Here is a 26,788-nt window from a genome sequence, read left to right on the forward strand (position 1 = left end):
TGGTTTTCACATTTTAGTGTTCATACAGCTCACCTGAGAATCTAGATAAAATGCAGATTGGGGGGGAAGAGAAAATCACCGTTAAAGCACCACAGTTAAGGCAGCACGGCTGGACTGGCCTTGGAGGGGCCTGTGCCAGTTGCTTTCTACAGCTGCAGTCTCTGCCAGCTCCCCTCATCATCCCTGAGCATGTGCGTTTCCATCTGGGACCAAAAGTGAACAGATGGATCCGTGTCAAGCCTTGGTGTCTGGAGGACACGAGGGAGAGAGTGAGGCAGAGGGGCACGATGGTGCATCTGTTTGCTGGGAATGTCGTAGTGGAGAGGGAGCTATTCCAACCTGTCTGCTGAAGTTGTACAACTACTGCTGCCGTCATCTTCTTTGATGATGGAAACATTTCTTGGGTTCAACTGAACACCATGGGTGCAACCAGTGTCAACCTAGTGATGTCTCTTGGACTTTCTGCCACCTAAAAGTAACCTTGGAAAAAAGGAGGGCTCTGTACCTTGTTTAGAGGATCAGGTCCCAATTTAGTGATGACAGCCCCCTTGGAGAGCAGTATACTTTGCTGCTTGCTCAACCTGCAAGGAAAAGTTGAATGGTCTATCTGATCCTGATTCTGTCTAGCACACGTGATTTCAGCTGCAATGGCAGGCTTTACGGTATATTTCTCCTGAGGAAGAGTGAAATCATATCATCTCATGCTTCTCACAGGCAGGTCATTTTCTGTACAAAATGGACTAATGTAAACCTCGACTAGTTTTAACAGCAATCAACTCCATCTGGCTTATAAAGACTCAGTTACAGCTGGGTGTGGAGGTGCATGCCTGTAATCCCAGCACCTCGGGAGGCTGAGGCAGGAGGACTGCAAGCCTGAGGCCAGCCTCAGCAACTTGGCAAGGGCCTAAGCAACTTCATAAGACCCTGTCTCAAAATAAAAAATAAAAAGGATTGGGGATATGGCTCCGTTATTAAGCCCTTCAGGGTTCAATCCCCTGTGCCCCCACAAATATATATATAGTGTTGTTTATTCTATGAGTGCTTTTCCGTTTTTCTAAACAAGGATATCTCTAATTATATACCTTACTGTCACTATCCAAAGATAGTATGACATTCATAAATTTCTACTGGCTTTTGTTTAATTTCCATAAAATCATAAAATAAGAATAATAAGAGCCTCGGTATTATTTTCATGTTTCTCTGAGAGGACCTGGTGCAATATTAAAAAAAAAAAAGAAGTCAGATTTAATTATTTGGTATGAGTAATCAATGCCTTTTTTTTTTCCTTTCACATGCTAGGTGAGTGTTCTACCACTGAGCTACATCTCCAGCCCTAGTCACTATTTTTTGACAACAAATGAAATCCTATCTAAATATCTTGTATATTTCAGTATAACAATGTTCTGGTTTCTGTTGCTAACAGGTGCTTGATATTTAGCATATTTAGACATTTAAACTGTTAACATTTCAAACTCGTATGGCAAGAGTTGGAACTATAAAACAAAATAAAATGTTGACTCTTGGCTAGCTCAGGGACATGAATATGTTCTCATATCTTCTCTAATGTCATGGTTCATGATGAATGCAATCGTCTTTTCAGTAATTAACTAGTTATAAACTTGAATCATCACCTAGTTATCATACCTATCATTTATTTAAAGGAAAAAAATTACCATTTTGAATCTTTCTCTACTTGCTTTCACATTAAGAATTTGAGCTTTTGAATTATTTCCAGGTCTGTATAAATTACATTTATTCTGTAGACAAAATGGTAATTTTCAATTTTTCCCTCACAAGTTTTTTTAAAGGTGACATTAAAATTAACTATCTGGAACAGCACTAATATTATAGAAGGCAGCCCTCTGCTATCTGATTCAGCAGGTAGGGATCTTAAATGACTTATACTTTTACAAGTGAACAAACCACTTTGATGAGAAAGTCATTATGTCCTAGTTTCCTGAATGGTAAATCATAGAAAGAGGTTGATTTGGGTAAAAAGTGCTATTTTTAAAGTTTTGCTACTGAGTCAATTGTATCTTTTAATACCAAAATATACATGTACAGCATGTATGAAGATGTTTGCTGATTCTGTTAAAAGATTCTGCCTGTGGATGTTGTTATAAAACTTCCACAATAAAAAAAAAAAATAAAATAAAATAGAGCCACGTGTAGGAACTTGGAAGTTGACACAGAAGGACCAATAAGTTCAAGGTCAGCCTGGGCAACTTTGTGAGACACTATCAAACAACAACAACAACAAAAAAAACCCATCACAGTAATAACTGTTGCCACTATGACTACTAATGTATGCTACTATGACCCACTAATGAATGCTAAAATTAGTGACAAATTTTAAGGAGAAAAGGGTATTTGCTTATCATTCAAGTATTTCCCAAAGTATGGGAAATGTTTATTAGACACAAAAAGTAAAGACAATTAGTTTACGTTTAAAACATCCAGCAGATTCCACCTCCATCAAGTTGATCAAGGTCAATAAGACTGGTAGTATAACACATTGACACCATGTGCCTCTGATCCAATGTGCTAAGAAAAGGACGTCACTTAATCTCCCAAACTGATAACCTCAATATAACCATGAGGAAACATTGGACACACTCACAAAATATCCAGTCAGTATTCTTTGAAAGGGTCAAGGTTATGCAAGGTAAGAAAGAACAAGAAGCTGTCACAAACTGGAGGAGACTCAGGTTCTAAATCTAACATGGTACTCAAGAATGAATCCTGAAAAGAATAAGGAAATGAGTGAAAAACAGGTGAAATTCATACAGCCTATAGTTAACAGTATTGTACCAATGTTGATCACTTAGTTTTGATAATTACACCATGGAACTAAGATGTTAACATTAACGAAAGCTCAGTGAAGAGTACACAGAAACCTGCTGTGCTATTTTCACAACCCCTGTAAATTTGGTTGGAAGTCTTCTATTCTGCCTTTCTAAAAGTTCCCAACAGAGGCAGATTCTGCTGGGTCACAAATGCCATCCTGAGTGGCAAAGGATCAGGCCAGTGGTTCTCAAACTTAACCATGCATCAAAACAACCTGAAAGGTTTTCAAGGGCACATTGCTGGGCCTTACTCCCACAGTTTCTAACTCAGTAAGTCTGAAGTGAGGTCCAAGAAACTTATTTCTTTTTTTAATTATTATTTTATTTTTAAATATATTTAAAAATTTTTTTACATACTGCATTTTGATTCATTGTATACAAATGGGGTACAACTTCATTTCTATGGTTGTACACAATGTAGAGTCACACCATTCATGTAATCATACAAGTACAGGAATCTATATTTCTAGGAACCTTCCAGGTGATGCTGATGTTGTCAATGAGCTAAGAATGATCTTCCATTTTCAAAGAGTTGTAAAAAAAAATTACAAGAATATGAAAGAGACTGTATCTGGCCTTCAAAACCTAAAATATTTATAGGAAATTATTGCTGAGAGGGGGACCCTTGCTATTCAGCATGACATTTTTAAAAGACACTGGTACTGGGTGGGGGGATAGTTTAGTGGTAGAATACTTTAGCATGTGCAAGTCTCCATATTCAAGCTCCAGTCCCAATCGACAAACAAAAAAACCTAAAAAAATACTACTGCTTAGGTGCACTACTCAGTGATTCTTAGTTAATTTATCTGGCATGGGTGCTTGGCACCAATGTTTTTTAAATGTTGCTTCTCCATTCTGTTGGGCAACCAGGCTTGAACTACTGATTTTGACTATCTATCGACTTCAAAATAAATCTGCTCCTCAGTCACTCTGGAGAGCTGGATATGAACCCAAACAAATGCCAAGGGGCATTTTTGCAATTTAAAATTCATTTCAAAAAGTTGAGCTTTTTTTTTTGTGACAGTTATCAAAACCTGAACATAAATCAGTATCTTACCCTCTCACCTGGTTCCTCCCAAGGGAATATAAATGAAAACAGGATTATATACCAATAACCACAAAGAATGCCAAACAAACAAATGAGCACACTGTGCAGGATGGTCTGAAATGGATGGGCTAGGAAAGACAGATGGACTTGAGAAGGGGTCAGGTGAGAGCTTCCCTATGGCGTGGCTGACAGGTAATAGCACAGGGTGCTGGAGAACTAAGGGAAGGGGAGAAAGGTTGAGATCTGAGAAATGGCAGTGGTATCAATGTACTTGAAGAAACATCGCAGAACATCTTTAGCTTCATTAACCCCCGCATTTCTTGGTTTCCCATTTAAGCATTATTAACACTGGGTGTCCCTCTAATATTTAGCCAATTTCTTCTTTTTCATCTTTTGCCTCTTACTCCTGCAAAAGAGGAAACCTTAGCTAGAGTCGGCCCCCGTCACTGAAGAATCTGAGGGCCTCATTGTAGCCCCTCTGGGAAAGGCCTATGTTTGTTCTCATACCTGTGCTCTCTTCAGCCTGATTGAAGCCACAGATTTGACAGATGCTCTGGACCCATTTATTCATGTCCTCCTCTGTCTCAGCCACCAGATAAAAGGTGCGCTCGCTAGTCTTGATATCAAACACAAAACTATCCTGCAATTCCTTCTTGTTGAAGGTCAGGCCTGCATCCACCTGCTCACAGAAGTTCAGGTTGATGATGCGCAGGGGCTTCTTGGAGTGATCATTCTTGTAGTATTCCAGAACATCTGGGTCACCACTCATCCGGCCACTCCGCAGGATAAACCAACGTTTCTTCCAGGCCTAATGCATCAGGAGGAGCAAGAAGGGGGGAAATGTCATTAGTTATTTCAAAACTTTTTTTTTTTTTTTTTTTTTTTTGGTTCATGCATACTAGGCAAGCACCCTACCACCAAGCTACATCCCCAGTCCTTTTAAAAATTTTATTTTGAAGCTGGGCATGGTGACATGTGCCTGTAATCCCAGCCACTTGGGAGGCTGGGGCAGAATTACAAGTTCAAGTGCAGCCTGGGAAATTTAGCAAAAAGATCTGAGGGTATAGCTCAGTAGTAGAGTGCCCCTGGATTCAATCCTCAGTACAGAAAAAAAAAAATTGTTTTTTTGACATAGAGTCTTGCTAAATTGCCCAGGCTGAACCTTGAACTTGCCTCAGTCTCCAGAAGAGCTGGGATTACAGATGCACCCCACTGTGCTTCAAATTCAAAACTTGTTTTAGGTCCTCATATATCAGGTTAAGTATGGAGACCACTGGACAGACTGCCTGTGCGTATTCTACATTTTCCTTTCAGATTTCCCCAGAGTTTCAAAAATAAAGGATTTTTTTAAAAGAATGCACATTAGTGCATCATTTCACTGTGGAAACAATCTTATCACTGTAAAATAGGATGTGGCATTCCTATTTTAGATGGGGAACCCCACTTAGGCATGATTAGAGCAACAATGTGACACAGCAAGTAGTGGAAAAGCAAGTCTCCTAACTTCCTGCAATGTGCTTTTCACCAAATTATGATACCTTAGAGAAATCAGAGAAATTCTTCTAAAACTTCTCTGAAGTGTATCACTTCAGGATTTTTTTCCCCACTGCAATATTTATCTCTAGGACTTAAAATAGCAAGCACTCAACTGAATGAATAAACTCCTTATATCATGCCATACTATAGAATTTAAAGTTTGGTTACATAATCCCTTATGCTGTCTTCTACATCCCTTCTCTTCAACAAGACTGAGTAATCCGTGAGCAGACACCACACAAAGTGCTAAAAAGATTACTTACACTAGAGAGCTTTGGGGTGAGTGTACGCTTTACCACCAAATTGCTGCATGATTTTCAAATAAATCTTTTACCTCTGGATCTTGCCTTATCTAAATAATGAGAATCGTTACCACTACCATCACCATCCACCTGACCTATCTCATAGGGTCTTTATTATACAAACGAAACTAAAGTAATTTGCAAAACAAATGCCAGGATTTGATTGTTATCACAATTCTTTAACCCCAAGGTATCTACACTCCATTGATTCTACCACCTTTGCACCCTTGCCTTTTATCACTGTCTTCATTTCTGTCCTATCCAACTTTGGTCTCTGATCCATCACTATAATCATTCCCTTGCTTCTTTCTCCATTCCTTTTACTTCTCTGTCAAAACCACATCCTCTGGATTAATCTAATGCTCTGTCTACTCCCCTTGCTCCCAGTACAGCTATGGACTTTTCTCTTTACACCTCCAAAATCTCCACTCCTTATTTCATAATAAAAATAAAAGTAATCAAAAGAGAACTCACAAATGCTCCATCCCCACATTTACCAACCTGCCTGCCATTGTAGCCGTGTTTTCTGTTTCTAGAGCAGAGATAGTTCACCCATTTATCGCCAACCTTCTTCCACTGGTACACATCATCTCACATACATAGGGATTTCACTTCAACAACTGGCTCCCCTCCCCAGAATGATTACAATTCCATCCTTACTAAGATGATTCTCAGAAAGATACCAATTTCTCCCATCTTAGGGAAAAAAAATAAAACACTGACTTGATTCCATATTCCTCTCCAACTATTGCTGTTTTCTATTACTGTTTACAATTAAAACTTAAAGGAGTTTTCTATCATACTACACATCTTTATTTCCTCTCCCATTTGAAAGCCCTCTAATCAAGCTGTGTGGTCCCTGACCACCGTGCTGGTGCTCACTGAAATAGCTCCTCAAAGGTCTCAAAGACTTCAGTACTGCTAAATCTACTCTTAGGCCTTAACTTGATTTCTCAGGAACATCTGATAGCAGTTTATTATTCTGTCCCTCATGAAACACTTTCTTCAGTTGGCTTCATCACCTATTCTCAATTCTCCTTCTATTTCCCTGGCTTTCTTTTTCAAACTCCAGTGCTGGTTCTTCCTCTTCCCTCTAATCTCTAACTGAAATGGCCCAATGCTCAGGTTACATTCATTATTTTCTACACCCACTCCCAAGTTGTTTTATTCAGTTGAACAGCTTTAAAAGCCATCTAATTGCTGAAGTTCCCAAATTTGTATTTCTAGCCCACACTCATCTGCTGAATTCACATCTTAAATCCAACTTTTCATTAACAGACTAATGTGTTAAAAACTAAGCCTCTTATATTCTCTAGATCTATTCCTTCTGCGATCTCTCTTTTCTTAGTTACAGCAATGCCAACTTTTCACTTGTTCGGACCAAAATTCTTGATGTCATAGTTGCCTCTTTTCTTTCATACTCCACATTTCAATCCATTGGCAAAGCAGTTTAAACAATTAAAAATATATCCAAAAGCTCATCATGCCTTTCCACCTCCACTGTTGTTCACTTGATCTTATTCACCAGTCTGCAATCTTCCTGCTTCCACCCTTCCATCCTGCAATCTACTTCCAACAGGAAGCAGGATGTAAATCAGAATGCCATTTCTCGGCACAAAGTCTCCAATCCATCTTTATCCATCAGAATAAAGGTCACATCCTCACAATGGCCTAGGTCTGTGCTATAGTTTGGCTCTAGAATGTTCCCCACATGTCCCCCATGTGGCCTGGTCTGCAGTCCATGGTGCTATGATGAAGTGGTAGAGCCTTTGAGAAGTGGGGCCAAGTGGGAGGTTTTATACTACTGGCGGCATGCCCTCGTGGGTAGCTGGGATTACAGGTGGGCATCATCATGCCCAGTTTGTGTTCCTTTATTAACATGCACTGTTCTCTATTTTGGCATTTCTTCCTCCAAATTTGGGATTTCAATTGCTTTTATGTTTTTCTTCTCTTTAAGCTCTGAGCATCTTGAGGTTAGGGTCCTGGGTGGCCAACAGCTACTTGGCAGAGTTCTTAACAAATGTATGGGAATGCAGTAGAGATCTGTCAACTTTTCCCCCCATTTGATGAATATGTTAATTTACTCAAAAAGTGCAATTTAAAAATACTAGGGCTGGGGAGATAGCTCAGTCGGTAGAGTGCTTGCCTTGCATGCACAAGGCCCTGGGTTCGATCCCCAGCACCAAAAAAAAAAAAAAACAAAAAAAAAAACTATAAGTTTTCACAGTAGAAAGTAGGAAAGGAGATAAGCAAGACGATTACAGAAAAAAAAGATAAAGGTATGCATTTGATTCTCTGTGATGTGACCTATTTAGCATTTGTTCTTTTCATTCTGATAAGTGCAGTGACTACATAATAAATATTTATAAACAGGTCTGGAAGATCTAGCTAAAAAGTGCCCAATAACAGAAATGAAGTTACTGTGACTGTTGGACTACTGACACATAACTCAAAAAAAAAAAAAATATGGAAACATGAATCCTGAATATGCTATTAAAGAGAAAGCTTCTTTGGGACTGTTCTAATATCTAGGCAAAGTCTCATAAAAAAATTAACTCAAAATGGATTATAACATAAATGTAAAATACAAGTAGAATTCAGCAACCTATAAAAACCATGTAACGAAGTGGGATAAACTCCAAGGAGGTAAGGCGGAGTCAATATTTGTAATCAATGTGATGTGCCATATTAACCAGCTAAAAGAAAAGATTAAAAAATTATATGATCATATCAATACAGGAAAGAATATTTGACAAAATTCAACATAAATGAATTCATTATAAAAACTCTCAGAAAAATAGTGATGAACATGTGGGAATGAAAAATAAAAATAAGCAGTCTGGAGTTGTTGCTCAGTGTAGAACACTTGCCTAGCATGCATGGAACCCTGGGCATTTATAATCCTCTTTTTTTTTTTTTAATGAAAAAAGTATAAATTTAACAAAACATGTGCAGGGTATGTATGGTGAAAATCTTATAATTCTGATTAAAAATAAACAAACAAAAACAAAGAAGAGCTAAGTAAATAGACCAACCATGATCATGAACTGGAAGACTCAACATAGTTCATTTCCTCAAATTGATGTATAGGCTTAATACAAGTCTTGATCAAATTCCAGCAGGAATTTTTTGTAAAGGTCAAACAAGATTAGAAAGACAAAAGAAATATAATAGCTAAGACAATTATGAAAAAGAAGAATAAAATGGGAGGAATAAATAAGCCATATTTTAAGACTCATTATATAGTTACAGTAATAAAGACTAAGGAATGAAGAGAACCCAGAATTAGACCCATACAACATACCCCACTGTTTTTTCGTTTGTTTGTACTGGGGTTTGAACCCAGGGGCACTCAACCACTGAGCCACATCCCCAGCCCTTTTTATTTTTTATTGTGAGACAGGGTCTCACTTGGTTGCTTGGGGCCTTGTTAAGTTGCTGAGGCTGCCCTTGAACTTGCAATCCTCCTGCCTCAGTTTCCCGAGTCACTGGGATTATAGGTATGTACCACCATGCTGGGCTCACCCAACTTTTTGAGAGCTTTTTCAACAAATGGTGCTGAAGCAACTGGATATCCATGAGTCGGGGGGTGCGGGGGGAAGATGTCAATCTAAGTTTCCCACCTTATACAAAAACTAACTCAAGATAAATCACGAACTTAAATGTCAAATGTAAAACTATATAACGTGTAGGAAAACTGGTGGAAAGCTTTGTCTTATGAGAAATCAACAAGCTTCTTCTATAGTGTTCAGTCAAAAAAAATAAAAGCATGAATTTTGTTGAGTGCTTTGGGGGATAAAGATAGATGGAAGACCCAAATATTCCCTTGAAATGACTTACAGTATTTATAAAGTTGCAAGAATATGAGACATTAATATACATTCCTGAAAAAAGAAGCAGATTTCTCTAAGTTCCATAAAAGAGACATAGTGTCATTAGACCACTGAAACAGAAACTCAAACTTTCAGGGATGGAGTCAGGAAAGGAGGGAGAGAAAAGGAAGGAAAAGGGAAGGGAGAAGGGGAGAAGGAAAAGGAGAGGGAGGGGGAAAAAGAAGAGAGAGATGAATGCTTATGACAACAAGGAAAGCAGGGTTTGCAGTATGGTTTGGAAAAGGACATATTTTTTTTTTGAAAGAACACACAGTATGACTAAGGCCTGGGTGTGGGAAAAAGTAAGAAAGGTTCGGAGAACGTGAAATAGTCTGTGGAATATGGAAAGGTGGAGAGGAGTTTGGAGGTCCTGGAAAGCCCCGAGTGCCCCCCTAAGAAGTTTTGTCCCTTCTTCATATTTAATAATCAGGAGACACTGAGGAGTACAGACCAGTGGAAATGTGTTAAATGTTGCTGTGCTCTTCATTTTCAGTGATGATGACAAACCAGAAAAAGGAAAAATAAAGAGACAAGAAAACTAGGAAACTTGGAATAGTCAACAATAGTGAGAGAAGATGATAGTCTAAATGAGAACAGCAAAAATGGAGACAGAGGGAAAGACATGGAAGACAATGTGCTAAAATAGGGCTTAAGAAAGTATGTGGCATAGGGCCTGTTGTCAATAAAATTACAACACAGTTCAAATCTGTGTCTAGAATCAAGGCCATGCTACCACTTTCTCTGATGAAACGGAAGTGACTATTTCCCTTGTGTACCCAAATCCTGTCAGAAAACAAAACATTTCACAACCATTCAGACCACAGAGGCACAAATATGGGTACACATGACCTGAAAGTTGCATCACTTCTGGCTGTTGAGTTGTTGTGCATGTCACATGAACCTGTCTGTCCTTTGGGTTAGATCTAAAGATCTCCAAGTGTGCAGAACAAGGTTATGGCTTCTTCCTAATAGTCTTGGCACCTATGAAACTTAAGTGGGCCTCCATTTAGCTTTACAATGGCCACATTACACTAGGAGTGTTCTGTTCTGTTGGGGTGGTATTGAAGGAACTTGAAGTCCTCTCATGTCTGCATTCAGAGGGACTCTGCCTGGGGAATCACAGTGTTCTAGGTGAAGGGCTGCTGGCATGTGGAAGAGCAAGTGGTATTTCAAGAGACTCTGCATACTGAAGTTAAGCTAGTCTGGTGCCAGGAGGGGAATGCTGTGGAAAAGCAAATTATAACTTTTTTTTTTTTTTCCAATAAAATAAGAACTTCCTACAAGAGTGGCCCAAAGCAGATCCCTTAGAAACCGAAGAATGCTCAGCACTAGAGATTCTAAAGAGAAGAAACCCTAGGCTAGGGGTTAGCAATTCTTGTGAAGGGTCAGATGGTAAACATTTTAGACTTTTTAGGCCACAAGTTTTGTCATAATTACTGAGTTCCATAGTAGCATCAAAGTAGACATGGATAATCAGTCAGCAAACCCACATGACTGTTCCAATTTGTTTGCTGACCCCTGACTGACTCCTAGGACAAGGGAAAGGGGCGGAGGGAAGCTGTAGAGCAGCTCAAGTAGTGCTCAATATATGGACAGGACACTAAGGTCTCTTCCAACCTCCAGTCTCATGTATTTTTTTCCTATGAAAATTTGATATGGGAACACTTCACTTAATCAGATTGCTCAGATTCTTGGAACAGAGGGTGTGTTCTTCTGAATGACCAAGTATCAACTAGAAAGAGTTAAACCCTTTGAGTTTCAGCCCTGAAACTGCAGAATCTTCTTCCCTGGCTTAGGATTATACCAAAGATAACAGAACTCTTCTTTGATGACTAAGGGTTTTTGCATACCCTCGAATCATCTACCAGATGTCAAATCTTATGTGTCCTGTGGCTAAAATTGTAGAAGAGGCAAAGCATTTCTTGGAAGAGGTTTTGCATAACTCCTAGAAATGGGTGTGTCCTTTTAACTTCCCTCTTTCTGATGAGGGTTAAAAAACAAACAAACAAACAAAAACTGCCAATAAACCAGGAGAGTCCTGTCAAGTGAGGATTATAGTCCATCAGAATCTAACTGATGTTACTGAATGATATCAATATATTGAACCTAATGTCAAGTACAATAAGAGCATATTAGTATGGATATCTTTAAAACTCTTTGCTTTACTAAAAAGCACCATTAACACACACAAATACACACATTTCTCTTAGTGAGCCTCTCAGGTAATGATGTGGTTTCAAATCCAGCTCAAATAATCTCAAAGATACAGGAGAATTTGATCTGACTTCAGAGTGCCTGATGTGCAATTATATCCTAGTATGTTCCAGTGTGAAGTACACTGGGCTGGTCTTGTGACCTATAATAGTAAAGAATATCTTTTTCTAGGAATCCTTCAGCTTCTCTTGTACAGGTGAAACGACTGGACTGGGAGAGCTGTAACCTAATCAGCCCATCCTAGTTAGAATGGACTGGGTGGCAACAGTAGGCAGGTGGGGCGCAGCTGGAGGAGGTGGGTCACCGGCAGTGTGCCCTGGAAGGGTTCATCTTCCCTGTAGCCCCTTGCCCTCTATCTCTACTTCCCTGCTGCCATGCCCTTCTGCCATGATGTTCTTCCTTACCTTGGACCCAGAACAATTTGATTGGGTTGCTCATGGAATAAACCTCTGAAATTCTGCCCTAAAATAAACTTCCCCAGCTAAATACTTGGGTTTATCAGGTATTTTGGATACAATGACACAAAGTTGACTAACACATGGGGGAATTTAGAAGGTGCATTTCCTGGGCTCTCATGCCGTTGCCATGTGCTTCCTATCCATGATCACATTTAATCCTCAATCCAGTGCCATAAGGTCAGTATGATACCCTTTCATAGGTGAGAAAAATGACGCTTGTAGAGAGGCTGAACAATTCACAGAGATCACAGCACCATGTCTTCTTGTCCCCTGGGTCTGGGCTAGTGCCCAGAAAGAGCTTGAGGGAAAGCTAATACAGGTGAACTGTTAACTATTCTTTGAGAACACTGGCCACAGAGCTCAGGGAAGGTATTCATGTCTACAGTTAAATGGTGGAGGCTGTGGACAATAGCAAGACTGGAATCTAGGCCTCAGCGCCTAGGCCAGGTTACCTCCACTCCTCAAATGCAAATCCCCTAGTAGAAGGCAGCACCGTTACTTGTTCCTCACTCATCTGAGTAATGAAGTCTCTTTGTTCTCTGACTCCAAATGAATCTTTGTTCCTAGAACAGAGAATGAGCTTTACCTATCACAGTGAAATTAAACCCCTATCGCTCACGGTGTACAAAACTCAAAATGGATCAAGGATCTAGGAATTAGACCTGAGACCCTTCAACAAATAGAAGAAAAAGTAGGCCCAAATCTCCATCACGTTGGTTTAGGACCATACTTCCTTAACTAGACCCCCATAGCACAAGAAATAAAAGAATCAATAAATGGGATAGATTCAAACTAAAAAGCTTTTTCTCAGTACAGGAAACAATCAACAATGTAAAAAGAGAGCCTATAAAGTGGGAGAAAATCTTTTCCACACACACTTCAGACAGAGCACTCAACTCCAAAGTTTATAAGGAACTTAAAAAACTTTACACCCAAAATACAAAGAACGCAATCAATAAATGGGCTAAGGAACTGGGCAGAAGATATACAGGTGATCAACAAATATATGAAAAAGTGCTCATCATCCCTAGTAATTAGAGAAATGCAAATTAAAACCACCCTAGGGGCTGGGGAGATAGCTCAGCTGGTAGAGTGCTTGCCTTGTAAGCACAACGCCCTGAGTTCGATCTCCAGTACCGCAAAAAAAAAAAAAAAAAAAAAAAAAAAAAAACCACCCTAGATTTCGTCTAACTCCAATTAGAATGGCTATTATCAAGAACACAAGCAATAATAAGTGTTGGCATGGATGTGGGGAAAAAGGCACACTCATACATTGCTGGTGGGGTTGCAAATTGGTGCAGCCCCTTTGGAAAGAATTATGGAGATTCCTCAGAAAACTTGGAATGGACCCACCATTTGACCCAGCTATAAGGCAACCCAAGTCTATACCCAAAGGACTTAAAATCAGTATACCACAGTGAAGCAGCCACATCAATGTTCATAGCAGCGCAATTCACAATAGCTAGATTGTGGAACCAACCGAGATGCCCTTCAAATGATGAATGGATAAAGAAACGGTGGTATATACATACAATGGAATGTCACTCAGCCATAAAAAAGAATAAAATTATGGTATTTACTGGTAAATGGATGAAGCTGGAAAATATCATGCTAAGTGAAATAGACCAAGCCCAAAAAACCAAAGGTCAAATGTTTTCTCTGGTAAGAAACTGAATCATTATTTGATTCAGTTGCTGTTTCCTTAATTAAATTTCTTTTCCACAGGATCTTTTCCTACCTACACAAACTTCCCTCTTCTTCCTTCCATCCATCTAATCAACATTTATTAAACCTGTTAGTAACAGGGCCTTCAGGACCTCATGACCTATGGAAGGGACGGGCAGGTGCAGTCCACAGGTAACTTAGTACACAAAGGTCAATGTTTAAATAGTGATGTGAACAGAGTTTGTGGGTGCTAAGAGGAGGGCACTATGTTACCTGGGAGGAGTCAGAAAAACTCTTAGAACAGAGGTGACACTTGGATTGGGTCTTAAAGGATAAGGAGAGTTTTGCTAGTTGAAGAAAAAAATACTAGAGGGAGAACTTTTCAGGTGAAAAGACTGATGGTTGACTCTGACTATTCCTGGTAGTTAAGGTCTGTAAAGTCAGCACAATGACCTAGTTAATACCTGATTATTATTCTACGGAAATGCAGATGTAGTTCCTTTGAGCTTCTTGTCGTGCTTTTGTCAACTATTTAATACATAAGATTGTTTTAAGTGTGTTTCTGTTCAAAGATACCTTATTCAATACATATATTATTACTGATTCATTAACACTAAACTCATGACCAACAACACTATAACTCACTCCTGAACTCAGCTTATCCACACTTGTATTTTCTCATTAAGGCACACCTTGACCTTCTTTTGCTTAAACACCAGACAGCACCTCGGCACTATGCCTGGGAGTCATTTTAAGTAGTGAAATCACTTTAAAAAAAAAGCACAAAAATGCCAAAAACAGTACTAAGTAGGGCACGAAGAGACACTCGTTTATTGTACGACAATAAACCGAATAAGGCAGCATGTTGCCTTGTCCTGTGTCAGTGGGAAATGTGCACATCAGGTGACTCAAATTTTCCACTTCTCTGTATATGCACATGGGCTGTGGCTGACCATGAAGCAGTGTCTTGGTCCGCTTGACCAGCTATCCCCAAATACCTTAGGTAATTTATACACAACACAAATGTACTGTTCACAGATCTGGAGGCTGGCAGTCTTTTCAAGGCATCAGCAGATCTGATGACCCTATTCGTAATAAATGTATTCTCACATGGTGAAAAGGGGCCAAATGGTTCCCCCAGTCTCTATTATAAGGGCGTGAATCCCACTCAGGAGGGCTGTGGGATGACCTACCCAATCACCGCCCGAAAGCCCCAGCTCTTGATTGGGGATTAGATCTTCATATATGAATTTTGGAGGAACACAAACACTGAGGTACCAAAGTACTTCTCAAAAGTATTGACCTTGGGGTTTTGAATAAAATTCAGTGAGTAGGTAAATATGTGACTACAGAATCTAAGTGAATATGAAGACTGATTGTACAGGAAGAAGTATGCTATGCTTGAACAATAAAGTCAAGTTTGGTAAAGTTTGATGAGGAAGAAGGTAAAAAATTGTGTGGAAAGAAAATCACGGACAGGCTGAAAAGTGTATTTTAAAAAGGGCCTCATGTGTTGGGCCAATTGTTGTCAGTATCAAATATTAGGGTAAATCTCAATATCAATTGAGATGTTCCCCATGGAACATACATTTTTAACTAATATTTGTTAACTAATGAGGAAAAGTTACTAAGAATTGATTAACTCTATTAATCACATATTTTAGGGAAAAATAGTATGAATTTATGAAAAACACTCACTCCAAAAACAATGCTTGGTGTGAGTGTGTGTTTTGTATTAGCATGGAGCATGGGTGGGTTCTTTGTCTCGTGAATTCAAAGAATGAAATCCACAGATACAAGGTTAAGAGCAAAGTAACAGAATGTATTTGAGTAATAGAAAACAGAGCTCCCGAAGCAGGAGGAGTCCCAAGAGAGGTTGCCAATGGGTGTCTGCTGTCTAGGGGCTTAAATAAATCTATAGGATGAAGGAAGTTAGCCCCTTACCCAATCTTGGGTAGGGCATTCAGTGTCCACCAGAGGCCTTTGGTCCAATCAGGTTACTGTGCCTTTTTGGGATAGGGCTTGGGCACTAGGCAACAGATGTCTCACTATCAGTTTTTTATGCTTACACAGGAATTGGCCTGACCTTGATGAGGCATGGCTTGTGTCTGTGGTCTCTCAGCTCTGTTACACAGAAACCTGACCTTGGAGGGGGCCATGTTTCCTGTCTGCCTATCCCAGCTCTTTCTCCTGCTTCACCAGGACACAGTAGCCTACTGTGTGGGAGCTACTGTCACATACCCTTGGGAGCAGCCCAGGCAACGGAACAGCATGTACAAAGGCTAAAGGAGGAAGAGAGCTGGCTTATGGGAGGATCTGACCAGAGGCCCTGGCTGGAGCACAGTAAGCGGGGAAAAAGCAGGGAAGATTGTGCAGGGCCTTCCTGGACATTTTATGAAGTTTAGTTTTTAATCATAAATAGACTATGACTCCTCAACAGGGGCATAATTAATAAATTGATATGTTGGTGACTTGAAGAAAGGAGCTAGAGAACAATGTATATGATACTACTTACAGTAAATATCCTATGTTTATGTGTGCATAGATATACACAACCGTGTGTGTGTGTGTGTGTGTGTGTGTGTGTGTGTGTGTGGTATACACGTATATGACTTACAAGCGCTTAGAAAAGCACGCCAACCTATTTCTCATGCTTCCCTGTTAAGGGAAGTGGACATAAAAGAGAAAGGTTATGAAGGAACTTTCACATTTTAATCGAAACATCCAATTTATTGTTGTTTTGTGATACTGTAGGATTGAACCCAGGGGTGTTCCACCACCCAGCTCTTTTTATTTTTTGAGACAGGGTCTTACTAGGCCTATGTTGATCATGAATTTGTCATCCTCCTGCCTCACCCTGCCAAGTCACAGGGATTATAGGTGTGTGCCATCAAGGCCAGCACTACTACTACTTCTTCTTTTTAATGCAAAGAACATGAGGCCAGAATGGTTTTGAGTGTTTTTATATGTGTAGTTCTAAAATATCACTCTAGCCTATAGCAATTAGAGTGATGTCAGGAAAGAGCAGGACAATGAAGTCCAGATAAATCACCACTCATGCAATAATGACCATTTGGATCAGGACAGCAGCAAAGGGCATGTACATCCAAGGTATATTTCACAGTCTGAAATTAACCCTGGTGATGAAGTGAGTACAGGGAATATAAGTGAAGGAAGAGTAAAGAAACACAACAAAATTTCCAGTGTGAACAAGTAGGTGGGCTAAGTTACACTGGCAACAGGGAAGACAAACAGAACTGCATCTCTCTGACAAACCCATTATGGGGCATTCTATGCATTCTTTGCCTTTCCACTTCAAAGACAAAGGGGCAAGATGAATTTGACATGTGTGAAGGGAAGAGGGTCACATCTGGGAAACCAAAGAACTTTGTATCAGTAATTATATTGACTGACTTCTAGGAGATTGATTCCCAAAAGACCAAGTTGACCTTTCTGCTGAGGAATCAAAATCCATTAGTGGAATTACCTCTCCCATTGACAAAGAAACAAATGAGCTGTTTCAGCCCTTTGCATTTTGGAATAACAAAGTTCATTCCATTGAAGGACCTTGCTTTCATGTCCCTGAATGCTCTGATTTAAGTTATATTTAAGCAAAGGTTCCAAGAGAAAAGCCTACGCAAAGATGGACAAAGTATAGATAAATAATACCCACAGATATAAACCATTTTCTTTCCTCAAGAACAAAGTCTTCTTGCATCACCCCTTCCCCCAAGACCTGGTTCCATATTTTCTTAAATACAATCTACCTGTGTTCCTTCCTTGCTTAAACCTCTTCACTGGTTCACAACTGTCTTCACCTGGTATTTAAATTTTAGCGTGCACCAGAATCGCTGAGACATCTGTTCAAATGGAGACTCTCAGGTCCCAGTCTCAACAGAGATTGAGATTCAGCAGGTCTGAATGGAGTCCAGGGATACAAACCTCAAATGACTCTATTATAGAAAGTCCAAGGATACCATTTTGAGAAACTCTGCACTAAATTGTTAATTGTGATTCATAGGATATGGCCTTGATTTAGTAAGAATAAGTGGAAAAGGAGTTTGCAGATTTGGGTTGTATTTCTAGTTGTCTTTGGAATGTGAACCTAGAGGGAAAAACACTTCTTGGTCCTGGGCAGTGTATATTCATCTATACAAATTACAAATGATGACTCTTGTTTAATTTTGGACATTTGTGAGACCACAGGTGAAGACAGAGGGTTGGAAACATCAGGTAGGACTTTTGGATGGTACTCAATGGACTCTCCCAAAGGCACCCAGACTGTAGATACACATGAGCAAGAGCACAAAATCTGGGACTTTTGTGTGGGCACTCTAACACAGAGCTGCTGCATCCCCATCCCATTTTATTTTTTATTTTGTCTTCAGACAGAGTCTTGCTAAGTTGCCAAGGCTGGCCTTGAATTTGCAATCCTCCTTCCTGCCTTAGCCTCCCAAGTTGTTGGGATTACAGATGTGTGCCACCATGTCCAGCAAAATCTGGTGCCTCCTGGAGAGCTTTGTACTATCCATTGGAGTCCAGGATACCATGGGATTGCTAGTCAGGGGAAGATATGAAAATCTGCTTCCAAAGTACATAATGACCTGGGCAAGGGGCCCTTTGGGAAACTGGCTTCTCTTTTCTGGTCATGTCACTTGATAAATTTGTAGGGAAGTCATTTAAAGGATGGCAGGAGAAACAACCTAATTCCAAAGATTAACTTGGGTGATCAAGTAAATGGCCTGTCTGACTCTGGGGAGCCCCAAATTACATCAATCCAGCTGCGTGAAGTACATTAAACTAAAAAAAAATTTCCACAGAGAAACTATTCCATAGCTCCTCTATGAGCAGTTGAAAAGGTTTTCTTTAATATATAAGGGGATCACTATATAGCATTAGAAGAACAGTTCCTGTAGTATGGTGATTTTAATGGATGGATCTGGAGACTACTATGCTAAGCAAAATAATCCAATCCCAAAAAAATAAAGGTCGAATGTTCTCTCTGGTATGTGGATGCTAACACACAACAGGGCAGTAGGGACGTGAGAACTAGAAGTTCAGTGGATTCAACAAAGGGGAATGAAAGGAAGGAAGGGGAGACAGGAAAGACAATGGAATGAACCTCACTTAATTTTCCTATGTACATATGCAAATACACCACAGTGAATCTCCACATCATGTACAACCACCAGACTGGGATCCTACTTAGAATAAGACGTACTCCATGTTTGTATAAATATGTCAAAATACATTCTACTGTCATGTATAATTAAAAAGAATGATAATAACAAAAGAACAGCTCCTAAGCTCATCTCTTTTGTTTAAAAATTTCTTTATGTTAAAAAGAAAGTTATACATATTTTTGCAATAAAATCCATCCATCTTGAAGAGTTCAGCTGGAAGCATTTTGCCAAATATATCTATCATATAACCACCACCACAATCAAGACAGAACATTTTCATCTCCCCAAAGAGTTCCTCTGTGTCCTTTCCAGGTTAATGCTCACCCCTTACCCTGGTCCTGGGCAGTCACTCATCTGTTTTCTATCATTACAGATTTTATTTGGTCTTTTCTAGAGTACCAAAAATAAAATCAGAGATCCAAGATGGCAGACTAGAGGGTTACTGCATCTCCTGTCGCTCCAGAACTCAGGATTCAAGAAGGGGAGGTATTGAGAGACTCGGACCAACATAGAGTCGGGGGATGAGACTCTCCCACCGGGTGAAGCTCGGCCCAGGCAGCAGTCCCGGACAGTGGACTGCGAATCAGAGCAGGGCAGGGCAGCAAGAGACTTCCCAAGCAGCCCAGCTCCCTCCGGTGACAGGCATAATCCACAGCCAGCTTCTAAGAGTAGGCCGCCCAGTGAGAGCTTTTCCACCCAGAGCCAACCCCAAGCCCTGGACCTGGCCTGCAGGCGGCTTCTGGGACCAGGACAGGGCAGCAAGAGACTTCCCCAAGCAGCCCTGCTCCCTCCCACAGCAGGCCCGGTCCACAGCCAGGTTCTCAGAGTAGGCCTGCCCAGTGAGAGTTTTTCCACATAGAGCCAACCCCAAGCCCTGAAACCAGGGGCGGGCCCTACCTGCAGGCGGCTTCTGGGACCAAGGCAGGACAGGGAGAGGCTTTCCCAGAGCCCGGCTCCCTCAGACAGAGGCAGGCCCTGTCTATAGCCAGCTTCGAGGAGCAGGCCCGCCCAGTGAGAGGATTTCCATGCAGAACCAGCCCCCAGCCCTGGATCCAGTATCAGGCTAGGGGCAACTTTCTTCAGAAACACTGCATTATCAAGTTCCTCCAAGACTTCAGGCTACTGAAGGCTGGGAGGTGATATACTGGAAATCTACAGGGACACTATAAGCCAATAGAGGAAATCGGCAATATCTCAGAGTCCCTCTGATATATGACCAATATGAGACAACAAGGGAAGAAAATGTCCCAAACAAACCTAGATACTATATCAATAAAACCCAATGACAGCACAGCAGAAGAAATATCAGAAAGGGAGTTCAGAATGTACATAATTAAAACAATCAGGGAAGAAAATGAGGAGATGAAAGAGCAAATGCAGGCATTGAAGGAAGAGATGAAAGAGCAAATGCAGGCATTGAAGGAAGAGATGAAAGAGCAAATGCAGGCATTAAATGATCGCACCAATCAACAGTTAAAAGACCAAATACGGGAAGCAAAAGATCATTTCAATAAAGAGTTAGAGATACTGAGAAAAAAAAAAAAAAACAAACAAATCCTTAAAATGAAGGAAACAATACTAAGTTAAAAACTCCATAGACAGCATAACCAATAGGATAGAACACCTGGAAGACAGAACCTCAGACATTGAAGACAAAATATTTAATCTTGAAAACAAAGTTGACCTAACAGAGAAGATGGTAAGAAATCATGAACAGAATCTACAAGAATTATGGGATATCATGAAAAGGCCAAATTTAAGAATTACTGGGATTGAGGAAGGCTTAGAGAAATAAACCAAAGGAATGAACAATCTATTCAATGAAATAATATCAGAAAATTTCCCATATCTGAAGAATGAAATGGAAAACCAGGTTCAAGAGGCTTATAGGACTCCAAATATACAAAATTGTAACAGACCCACACCAAGGCACATTATTATGAAAATATCTAACATAAAAAATAAAGACAGAATTTTAAAGGCTGCGAGAGAAAAGAATCAAATTACATTCAGGGGGAAACCAATAAGACTATCAGCAGATTTTTCAATCCAGACCCTAAAAGCTAGAAGGGCCTGGAACAACATTTACCAAGCCCTGAAAGAAAACGGATGCCAACCAAGAATCTTATACCCAACAAAACTTACTTTCAGATTTGAGGACGAAATAAAATCCTTCCATGATAAACAAAAGCTAAAAGAAGGGGGCGATCCAAGATGGCGGCCTAGAGGGAGACTGCACCCCCAGTCGCTCCAGAACCCAGGAGTTAAGAAGGGGAGGCATTGAGAGACTCGGACTGAAGTGGAGCCACGGGTGAGTCTGCCCACTGGGTAAAGCTCGGCCCGGGTGGCAGGCCCAGATAGAGGTGGCTTATCGGAGCCGGGCAGGGCAGCTAGAGTCATCCACAGGCAGCCCTGCGCACTCCGGCGGTGGGCCCCGCCCACACAGCCAGCTTCTCCAGGTTCTCGGAACGGAACTGGCCCGCTAGTGAGAGCCTTTCTGAACAGAGCAGGCTCCGAGTCCCGGAGCCGCTGCAGTGCGGTGTACTCCTGCAAAGAACCAGCGGAGAGCCTCGATCTGCAAGCAGCCTCAGGGATAAGGGCAGGGCAGCCGGAGACCTCTTCAGGCGGCTCTGCCCACTCCGGCTGCGGGCTCTCTTCACGGGGCGATCCAAGATGGCGGCCTAGAGGGAGACTGCACCCCCAGTCGCTCCAGAACCCAGGAGTTAAGAAGGGGAGGCATTGAGAGACTCGGACTGAAGTGGAGCCACGGGTGAGTCTGCCCACTGGGTAAAGCTCGGCCCGGGTGGCAGGCCCAGATAGAGGTGGCTTATCGGAGCCAGGCAGGGCAGCTAGAGTCATCCACAGGCAGCCCTGCGCACTCCGACGGTGGGCCCCGCCCACACAGCCAGCTTCTCCAGGTTCTCGGAACGGAACTGGCCCGCTAGTGAGTGCCTTTCTGAACAGAGCAGGCTCCGAGTCCCGGAGCCGCTGCAGCGCAGTGTACTCCTGCAAAGAACCAGCGGAGAGCCTCGATCTGCAAGCAGCCTCAGGGATAAGGGCAGGGCAGCCGGAGACCTCTTCAGGCGGCTCTGCCCACTCCGGCTGCGGGCTCTGTTCATGGGGAGATCCAAGATGGCGGCCTAGAGGGAGACTGCACCCCCGGTTGCTCCAGAACCCAGGAGCTAAGAGGGGGAGGCATAGAGAGACTCGGACTGAAATAGAGCCACGGGTGAGTCTGCCCACTGGGTAAAGCTCAGCCCGGGTGGCATGCCCAGATAGAGGTGGCTTAGCGGAGCCAGGCAGGGCAGCTTGAGTCTTCCCAAGGTAGTCTTCCACACTCCGGCAGTGGGCTCTTCCCACACGGCCAGCTGCACGGTGCAGGCCCACAGTGAGAGCATTTCCGCACAGAGCCAGTTCCAAAACGTGGAACCAGTAGGGGGCTAGGGGCAGTATTCTTCGAATGAGCTGCTTTATCAGATTCCTCCAAGACATCAGGCTACTGAAGGTTGGGAGGTGATACACTGGAAATCTACTGGGACACTATAAGCCAATAGTGGAAAACTGCAATATCTCAGGGTCCCACTGACAACTGACCATTATGAGAAAACAAGGGAAGAAAATGTCCCAAACAAACCTAGATACTACATCAATAAAACCCAATGACAGCACAGCAGAAGAAATGTCAGAAAGGGAGTTCAGAATGTACGTAATTAAAACGATCAGGGAAGCTAATGAGGAGATGAAAGAGCAAATGCAGGCATTGAAGGAGGAGATGAAAGAGCAAATGCAGGCATTAAATGATCGCACCAATCAACAGTTAAAAGACCAAATACGGGAAGCAAGAGATCATTTCAATAAAGAGTTAGAGATACTGAAAAAAAACCAAACTGAAATCCTTGAAATGAAGGAAACAATAAACCAAGTTAAAAACTCCATAGAAAGCATAACCAATAGGATAGAACACCTAGAAGACAGAACCTCAGACATTGAAGACAAAATATTTAACCTTGAAAACAAAGTTGAACAAACAGAGAAGATGGTAAGAAATCATGAACAGAATCTCCAAGAACTATGGGATATCATGAAAAGGCCAAATTTGAGAATTATTGGGATTGAAGAAGGCTTAGAGAAACAAACCAAAGGAATGAACAATCTCTTCAATGAAATAATAACAGAAAATTTCCCAAATCTGAAGAATGAAATGGAAAACCAAGTACAAGAGGCTTATAGAACTCCAAACATACAAAATTACAACAGACCCACACCAAGGCACATTATTATGAAAATACCTAACATACAAAATAAAGACAGAATTTTAAAGGCCGCGAGAGAAAAGAATCAAATTACATTCAGAGGGAAACCAATAAGAATATCAGCAGATTTTTCAATCCAGACCCTAAAAGCTAGAAGGGCCTGGAACAACATATACCAAGCCCTGAAAGAAAATGGATGCCAACCAAGAATCTTATACCCAGCAAAACTTACCTTCAAATTTGACGATGAAGTAAGATCCTTCCATGATAAACAAAAGCTAAAGGAATTTACGAAAAGAAAGCCAGCATTACAGAACATTCTCAGCAAAATATTCCATGAGGAAGAGATGAAAAACAACGATGCAAATCAGCAACAGGAGGCGCTAGCCTAAAGGAATAGCCAAATAAAGGAGAAACCAAATCATGTCAAAAACAAATATGAGTCAATTGACTGGGAATACAAATCATATCACAATAATAACCCTGAATGTTAATGGCCTGAATTCATCAATCAAAAGACACAGACTGGCAGATTGGATTAAAAAGAAAAATCCAACAATATGCTGCCTGCAAGAGACTCATCTCATAGAAAGAGACACCCATAGACTAAAGGTGAAAGGATGGGGAAAAACATACCATGCACACGGACACAGCAAAAAAGCTGGAGTATCCATCCTCATCTCAGATAATGTGGACTTCAAACCAAAACTAGTCAGAAGGGATAAAGAAGGACATTACATGCTGCTTAAGGGAAGCATAAATCAGCAAGACATAACAATCATAAATATCTATGCCCCGAACATTGGCTCATCCACGTACGTCAAACAAATCCTTCTCAATTCCAGAAATCAAATAGACCACAACACAATAATACTAGGCGATTTTAACACACCTCTCTCACCACTGGATAGATCGTCCAAACAAAAATTGAATAAAGAAACTATAGATCTCAACAACACAATCAGCAATTTAGACTTAACGGACATATATAGAATATACCATCCAACAAAGAACGAATACACTTTCTTCTCAGCAGCACATGGATCCTTCTCTAAAATAGACCATATTTTATGCCACAAAGCTACTGTTAGTAAATACAAGAAGATAGAGATACTACCTTGTACTCTATCAGATCATAATGGATTGAAATTAGAAATAAATGACAGAATAAAAAACAGAAACTTCTCCAATACCTGGAGACTAAATAATGCACTATTATATGATGAATGGATAACAGAAGACATCAGGAGGGAAATAAAAAAATTCTTAGAAGTAAACGAGAACAAAGACACATCATATCAAAATCTCTGGGACACTATGAAAGCAGTACTTAGAGGAAGATTTATTTCATGGGGTGCATTCAAAAAAAGAAGTAGAAATCAACAAATAAACGACTTAACACTACAGCTCAAAGCACTAGAAAAAGAAGAGCAGACCAATACCAAAAGTAGTAGAAGACAGGAAATAGTTAAAATCAGAGCCAAAATCAACGAAATCGAAACAAAAGAAACAATCGGAAAAATTAACAAAATAAATAGTTGGTTCTTTGAAAAAATAAATAAAATTGATAAACCCTTAGCCACACTAACAAAGAGAAAGAGGGAGAAAACTCAAATTACTAAAATTCGGAATGAACAAGGAAACATCACAACAGACACGAGTGAAATACAAAACATAATTAGAAGCTATTTCGAAAATCTATACTCCAACAAAACAGAAAACCTCGAAGACATCAACAAATTTCTAGAGACATATGAACTACCTAAACTGAACGAGGAGGACATACACAACTTAAATAAACCAATTTCAAGCAATGAAATAGAAGAGGTCATCAAAAGCCTACCAACAAAGAAAAGTCCAGGACCAGATGGGTTCTCAGCCGAGTTCTACAAAACCTTTAAAGAAGAGCTCATTCCAATACTCCTCAAACTATTCCATGAAATAGAAGAGGAGGGAACCCTACCAAACTCGTTCTATGAAGCCAATATCACCCTGATACCTAAACCAGACAGAGACACATCAAGGAAAGAAAATTTCAGACCAATATCCTTAATGAACATCGATGCAAAAATTCTCAACAAAATTTTAGCAAATCGCATACAAATATATATTAAAAAGATAGTGCACCACGATCAAGTGGGTTTTATCCCAGGGATGCAAGGTTGGTTCAACATTCGGAAATCAATAAATGTCATTCACCATATCAACAGACTTAAAGTTAAGAATCACATGATTATTTCAATAGATGCAGAAAAAGCATTTGATAAAATACAGCATCCCTTCATGCTCAAAACACTAGAAAAAATTGGGGTAGTGGGAACATTCCTAAACATTATAAAGGCCATCTACGCTAAGCCCATGGCTAATATCATTCTAAATGGTGAAAAACTGAAAGCGTTCCCCCTAAAAACTGGAACAAGGCAGGGATGCCCTCTTTAACCACTTCTATTCAACATCGTCCTTGAGACTCTAGCCAGAGCAATCAGACAAACCAAAGAAATTAAAGGGATACGAATAGGAAAAGAAGAACTCAAACTATCCCTGTTCGCTGATGACATGATTATATATTTAGAGGAACCTGGAAATTCCACCAGAAAACTTTTAGAACTCATAAGTGAATTCAGTAAAGTAGCAGGTTACAAGATCAATGCTCATAAATCCAATGCATTTTTATACATAAGTGATGAATCTTCAGAAAGAGAAATTAGGAAAACTACCCCATTCACAATAGCATCGAAAAAAATAAAATACTTGGGAATCAATCTCACAAAAGAGGTGAAAGACCTCTACAATGAGAACTACAGAACACTAAAGAAAGAAATTCAAGAAAACCTTAGAAGATGGAAAGATCTCCCATGTTCCTGGATAGGCAGAATTAATATCGTCAAAATGGCTATACTACCTAAAGTGCTATACAGATTCAATGCAATTCCAATTAAAATCCCAATGATGTACCTTGCAGAAATAGAGCAAGCAATTATGAAATTCATCTGGAAGAATAAAAAACCTAGAATAGCTAAAGCAATCCTCAGTAGCAAGAGCGAAGCAGGGGGTATTGCAATACCAGATCTTCAACTCTACTACAAAGCAATAGTAACAAAAACGGCATGGTATTGGTACCAAAATAGACAGGTAGATCAATGGTACAGAATAGAGGACATGGACACAAACCCAAATAAATACAATTTTCTCATACTAGACAAAGGTTTCAACAATATGCAATGGAGAAAAGATAGCCTCTTCAACAAATGGTGCTGGGAAAACTGGAAAACTATATGCAATAGAATGAAATTAAACCCCTATCTCTCACCCTACACAAAACTCAACTCAAAATGGATCAAGGACCTCGGAATCAGACCAGAGACCCTGCATCTTATAGAAGAAAAAGTAGGTCCAAATCTTCAACTTGTT

At 40.4% G+C, this 26,788-nt stretch overlaps 1 protein-coding gene across 2 annotated transcripts in view; it reads right to left on the minus strand.

Annotated features, from left to right (window-relative positions):
* Positions 1-26,788, minus strand: part of Gab2 (GRB2 associated binding protein 2) — a 188,441-nt gene that overhangs the window by 52,039 nt on the left and 109,614 nt on the right. For both annotated transcript variants that reach the window (XM_047519264.1, XM_047519265.1), the window contains exon 2: positions 4,402-4,702. In XM_047519264.1, the coding sequence (XP_047375220.1) occupies positions 4,402-4,702 (301 nt within the window). The remainder of the gene's footprint in view (positions 1-4,401; positions 4,703-26,788) is intronic.

The sequence above is a fragment of the Sciurus carolinensis genome, chromosome 11, assembly GCF_902686445.1.
Source record: "Sciurus carolinensis chromosome 11, mSciCar1.2, whole genome shotgun sequence".
Lineage (NCBI taxonomy): Eukaryota > Metazoa > Chordata > Mammalia > Rodentia > Sciuridae > Sciurus > Sciurus carolinensis.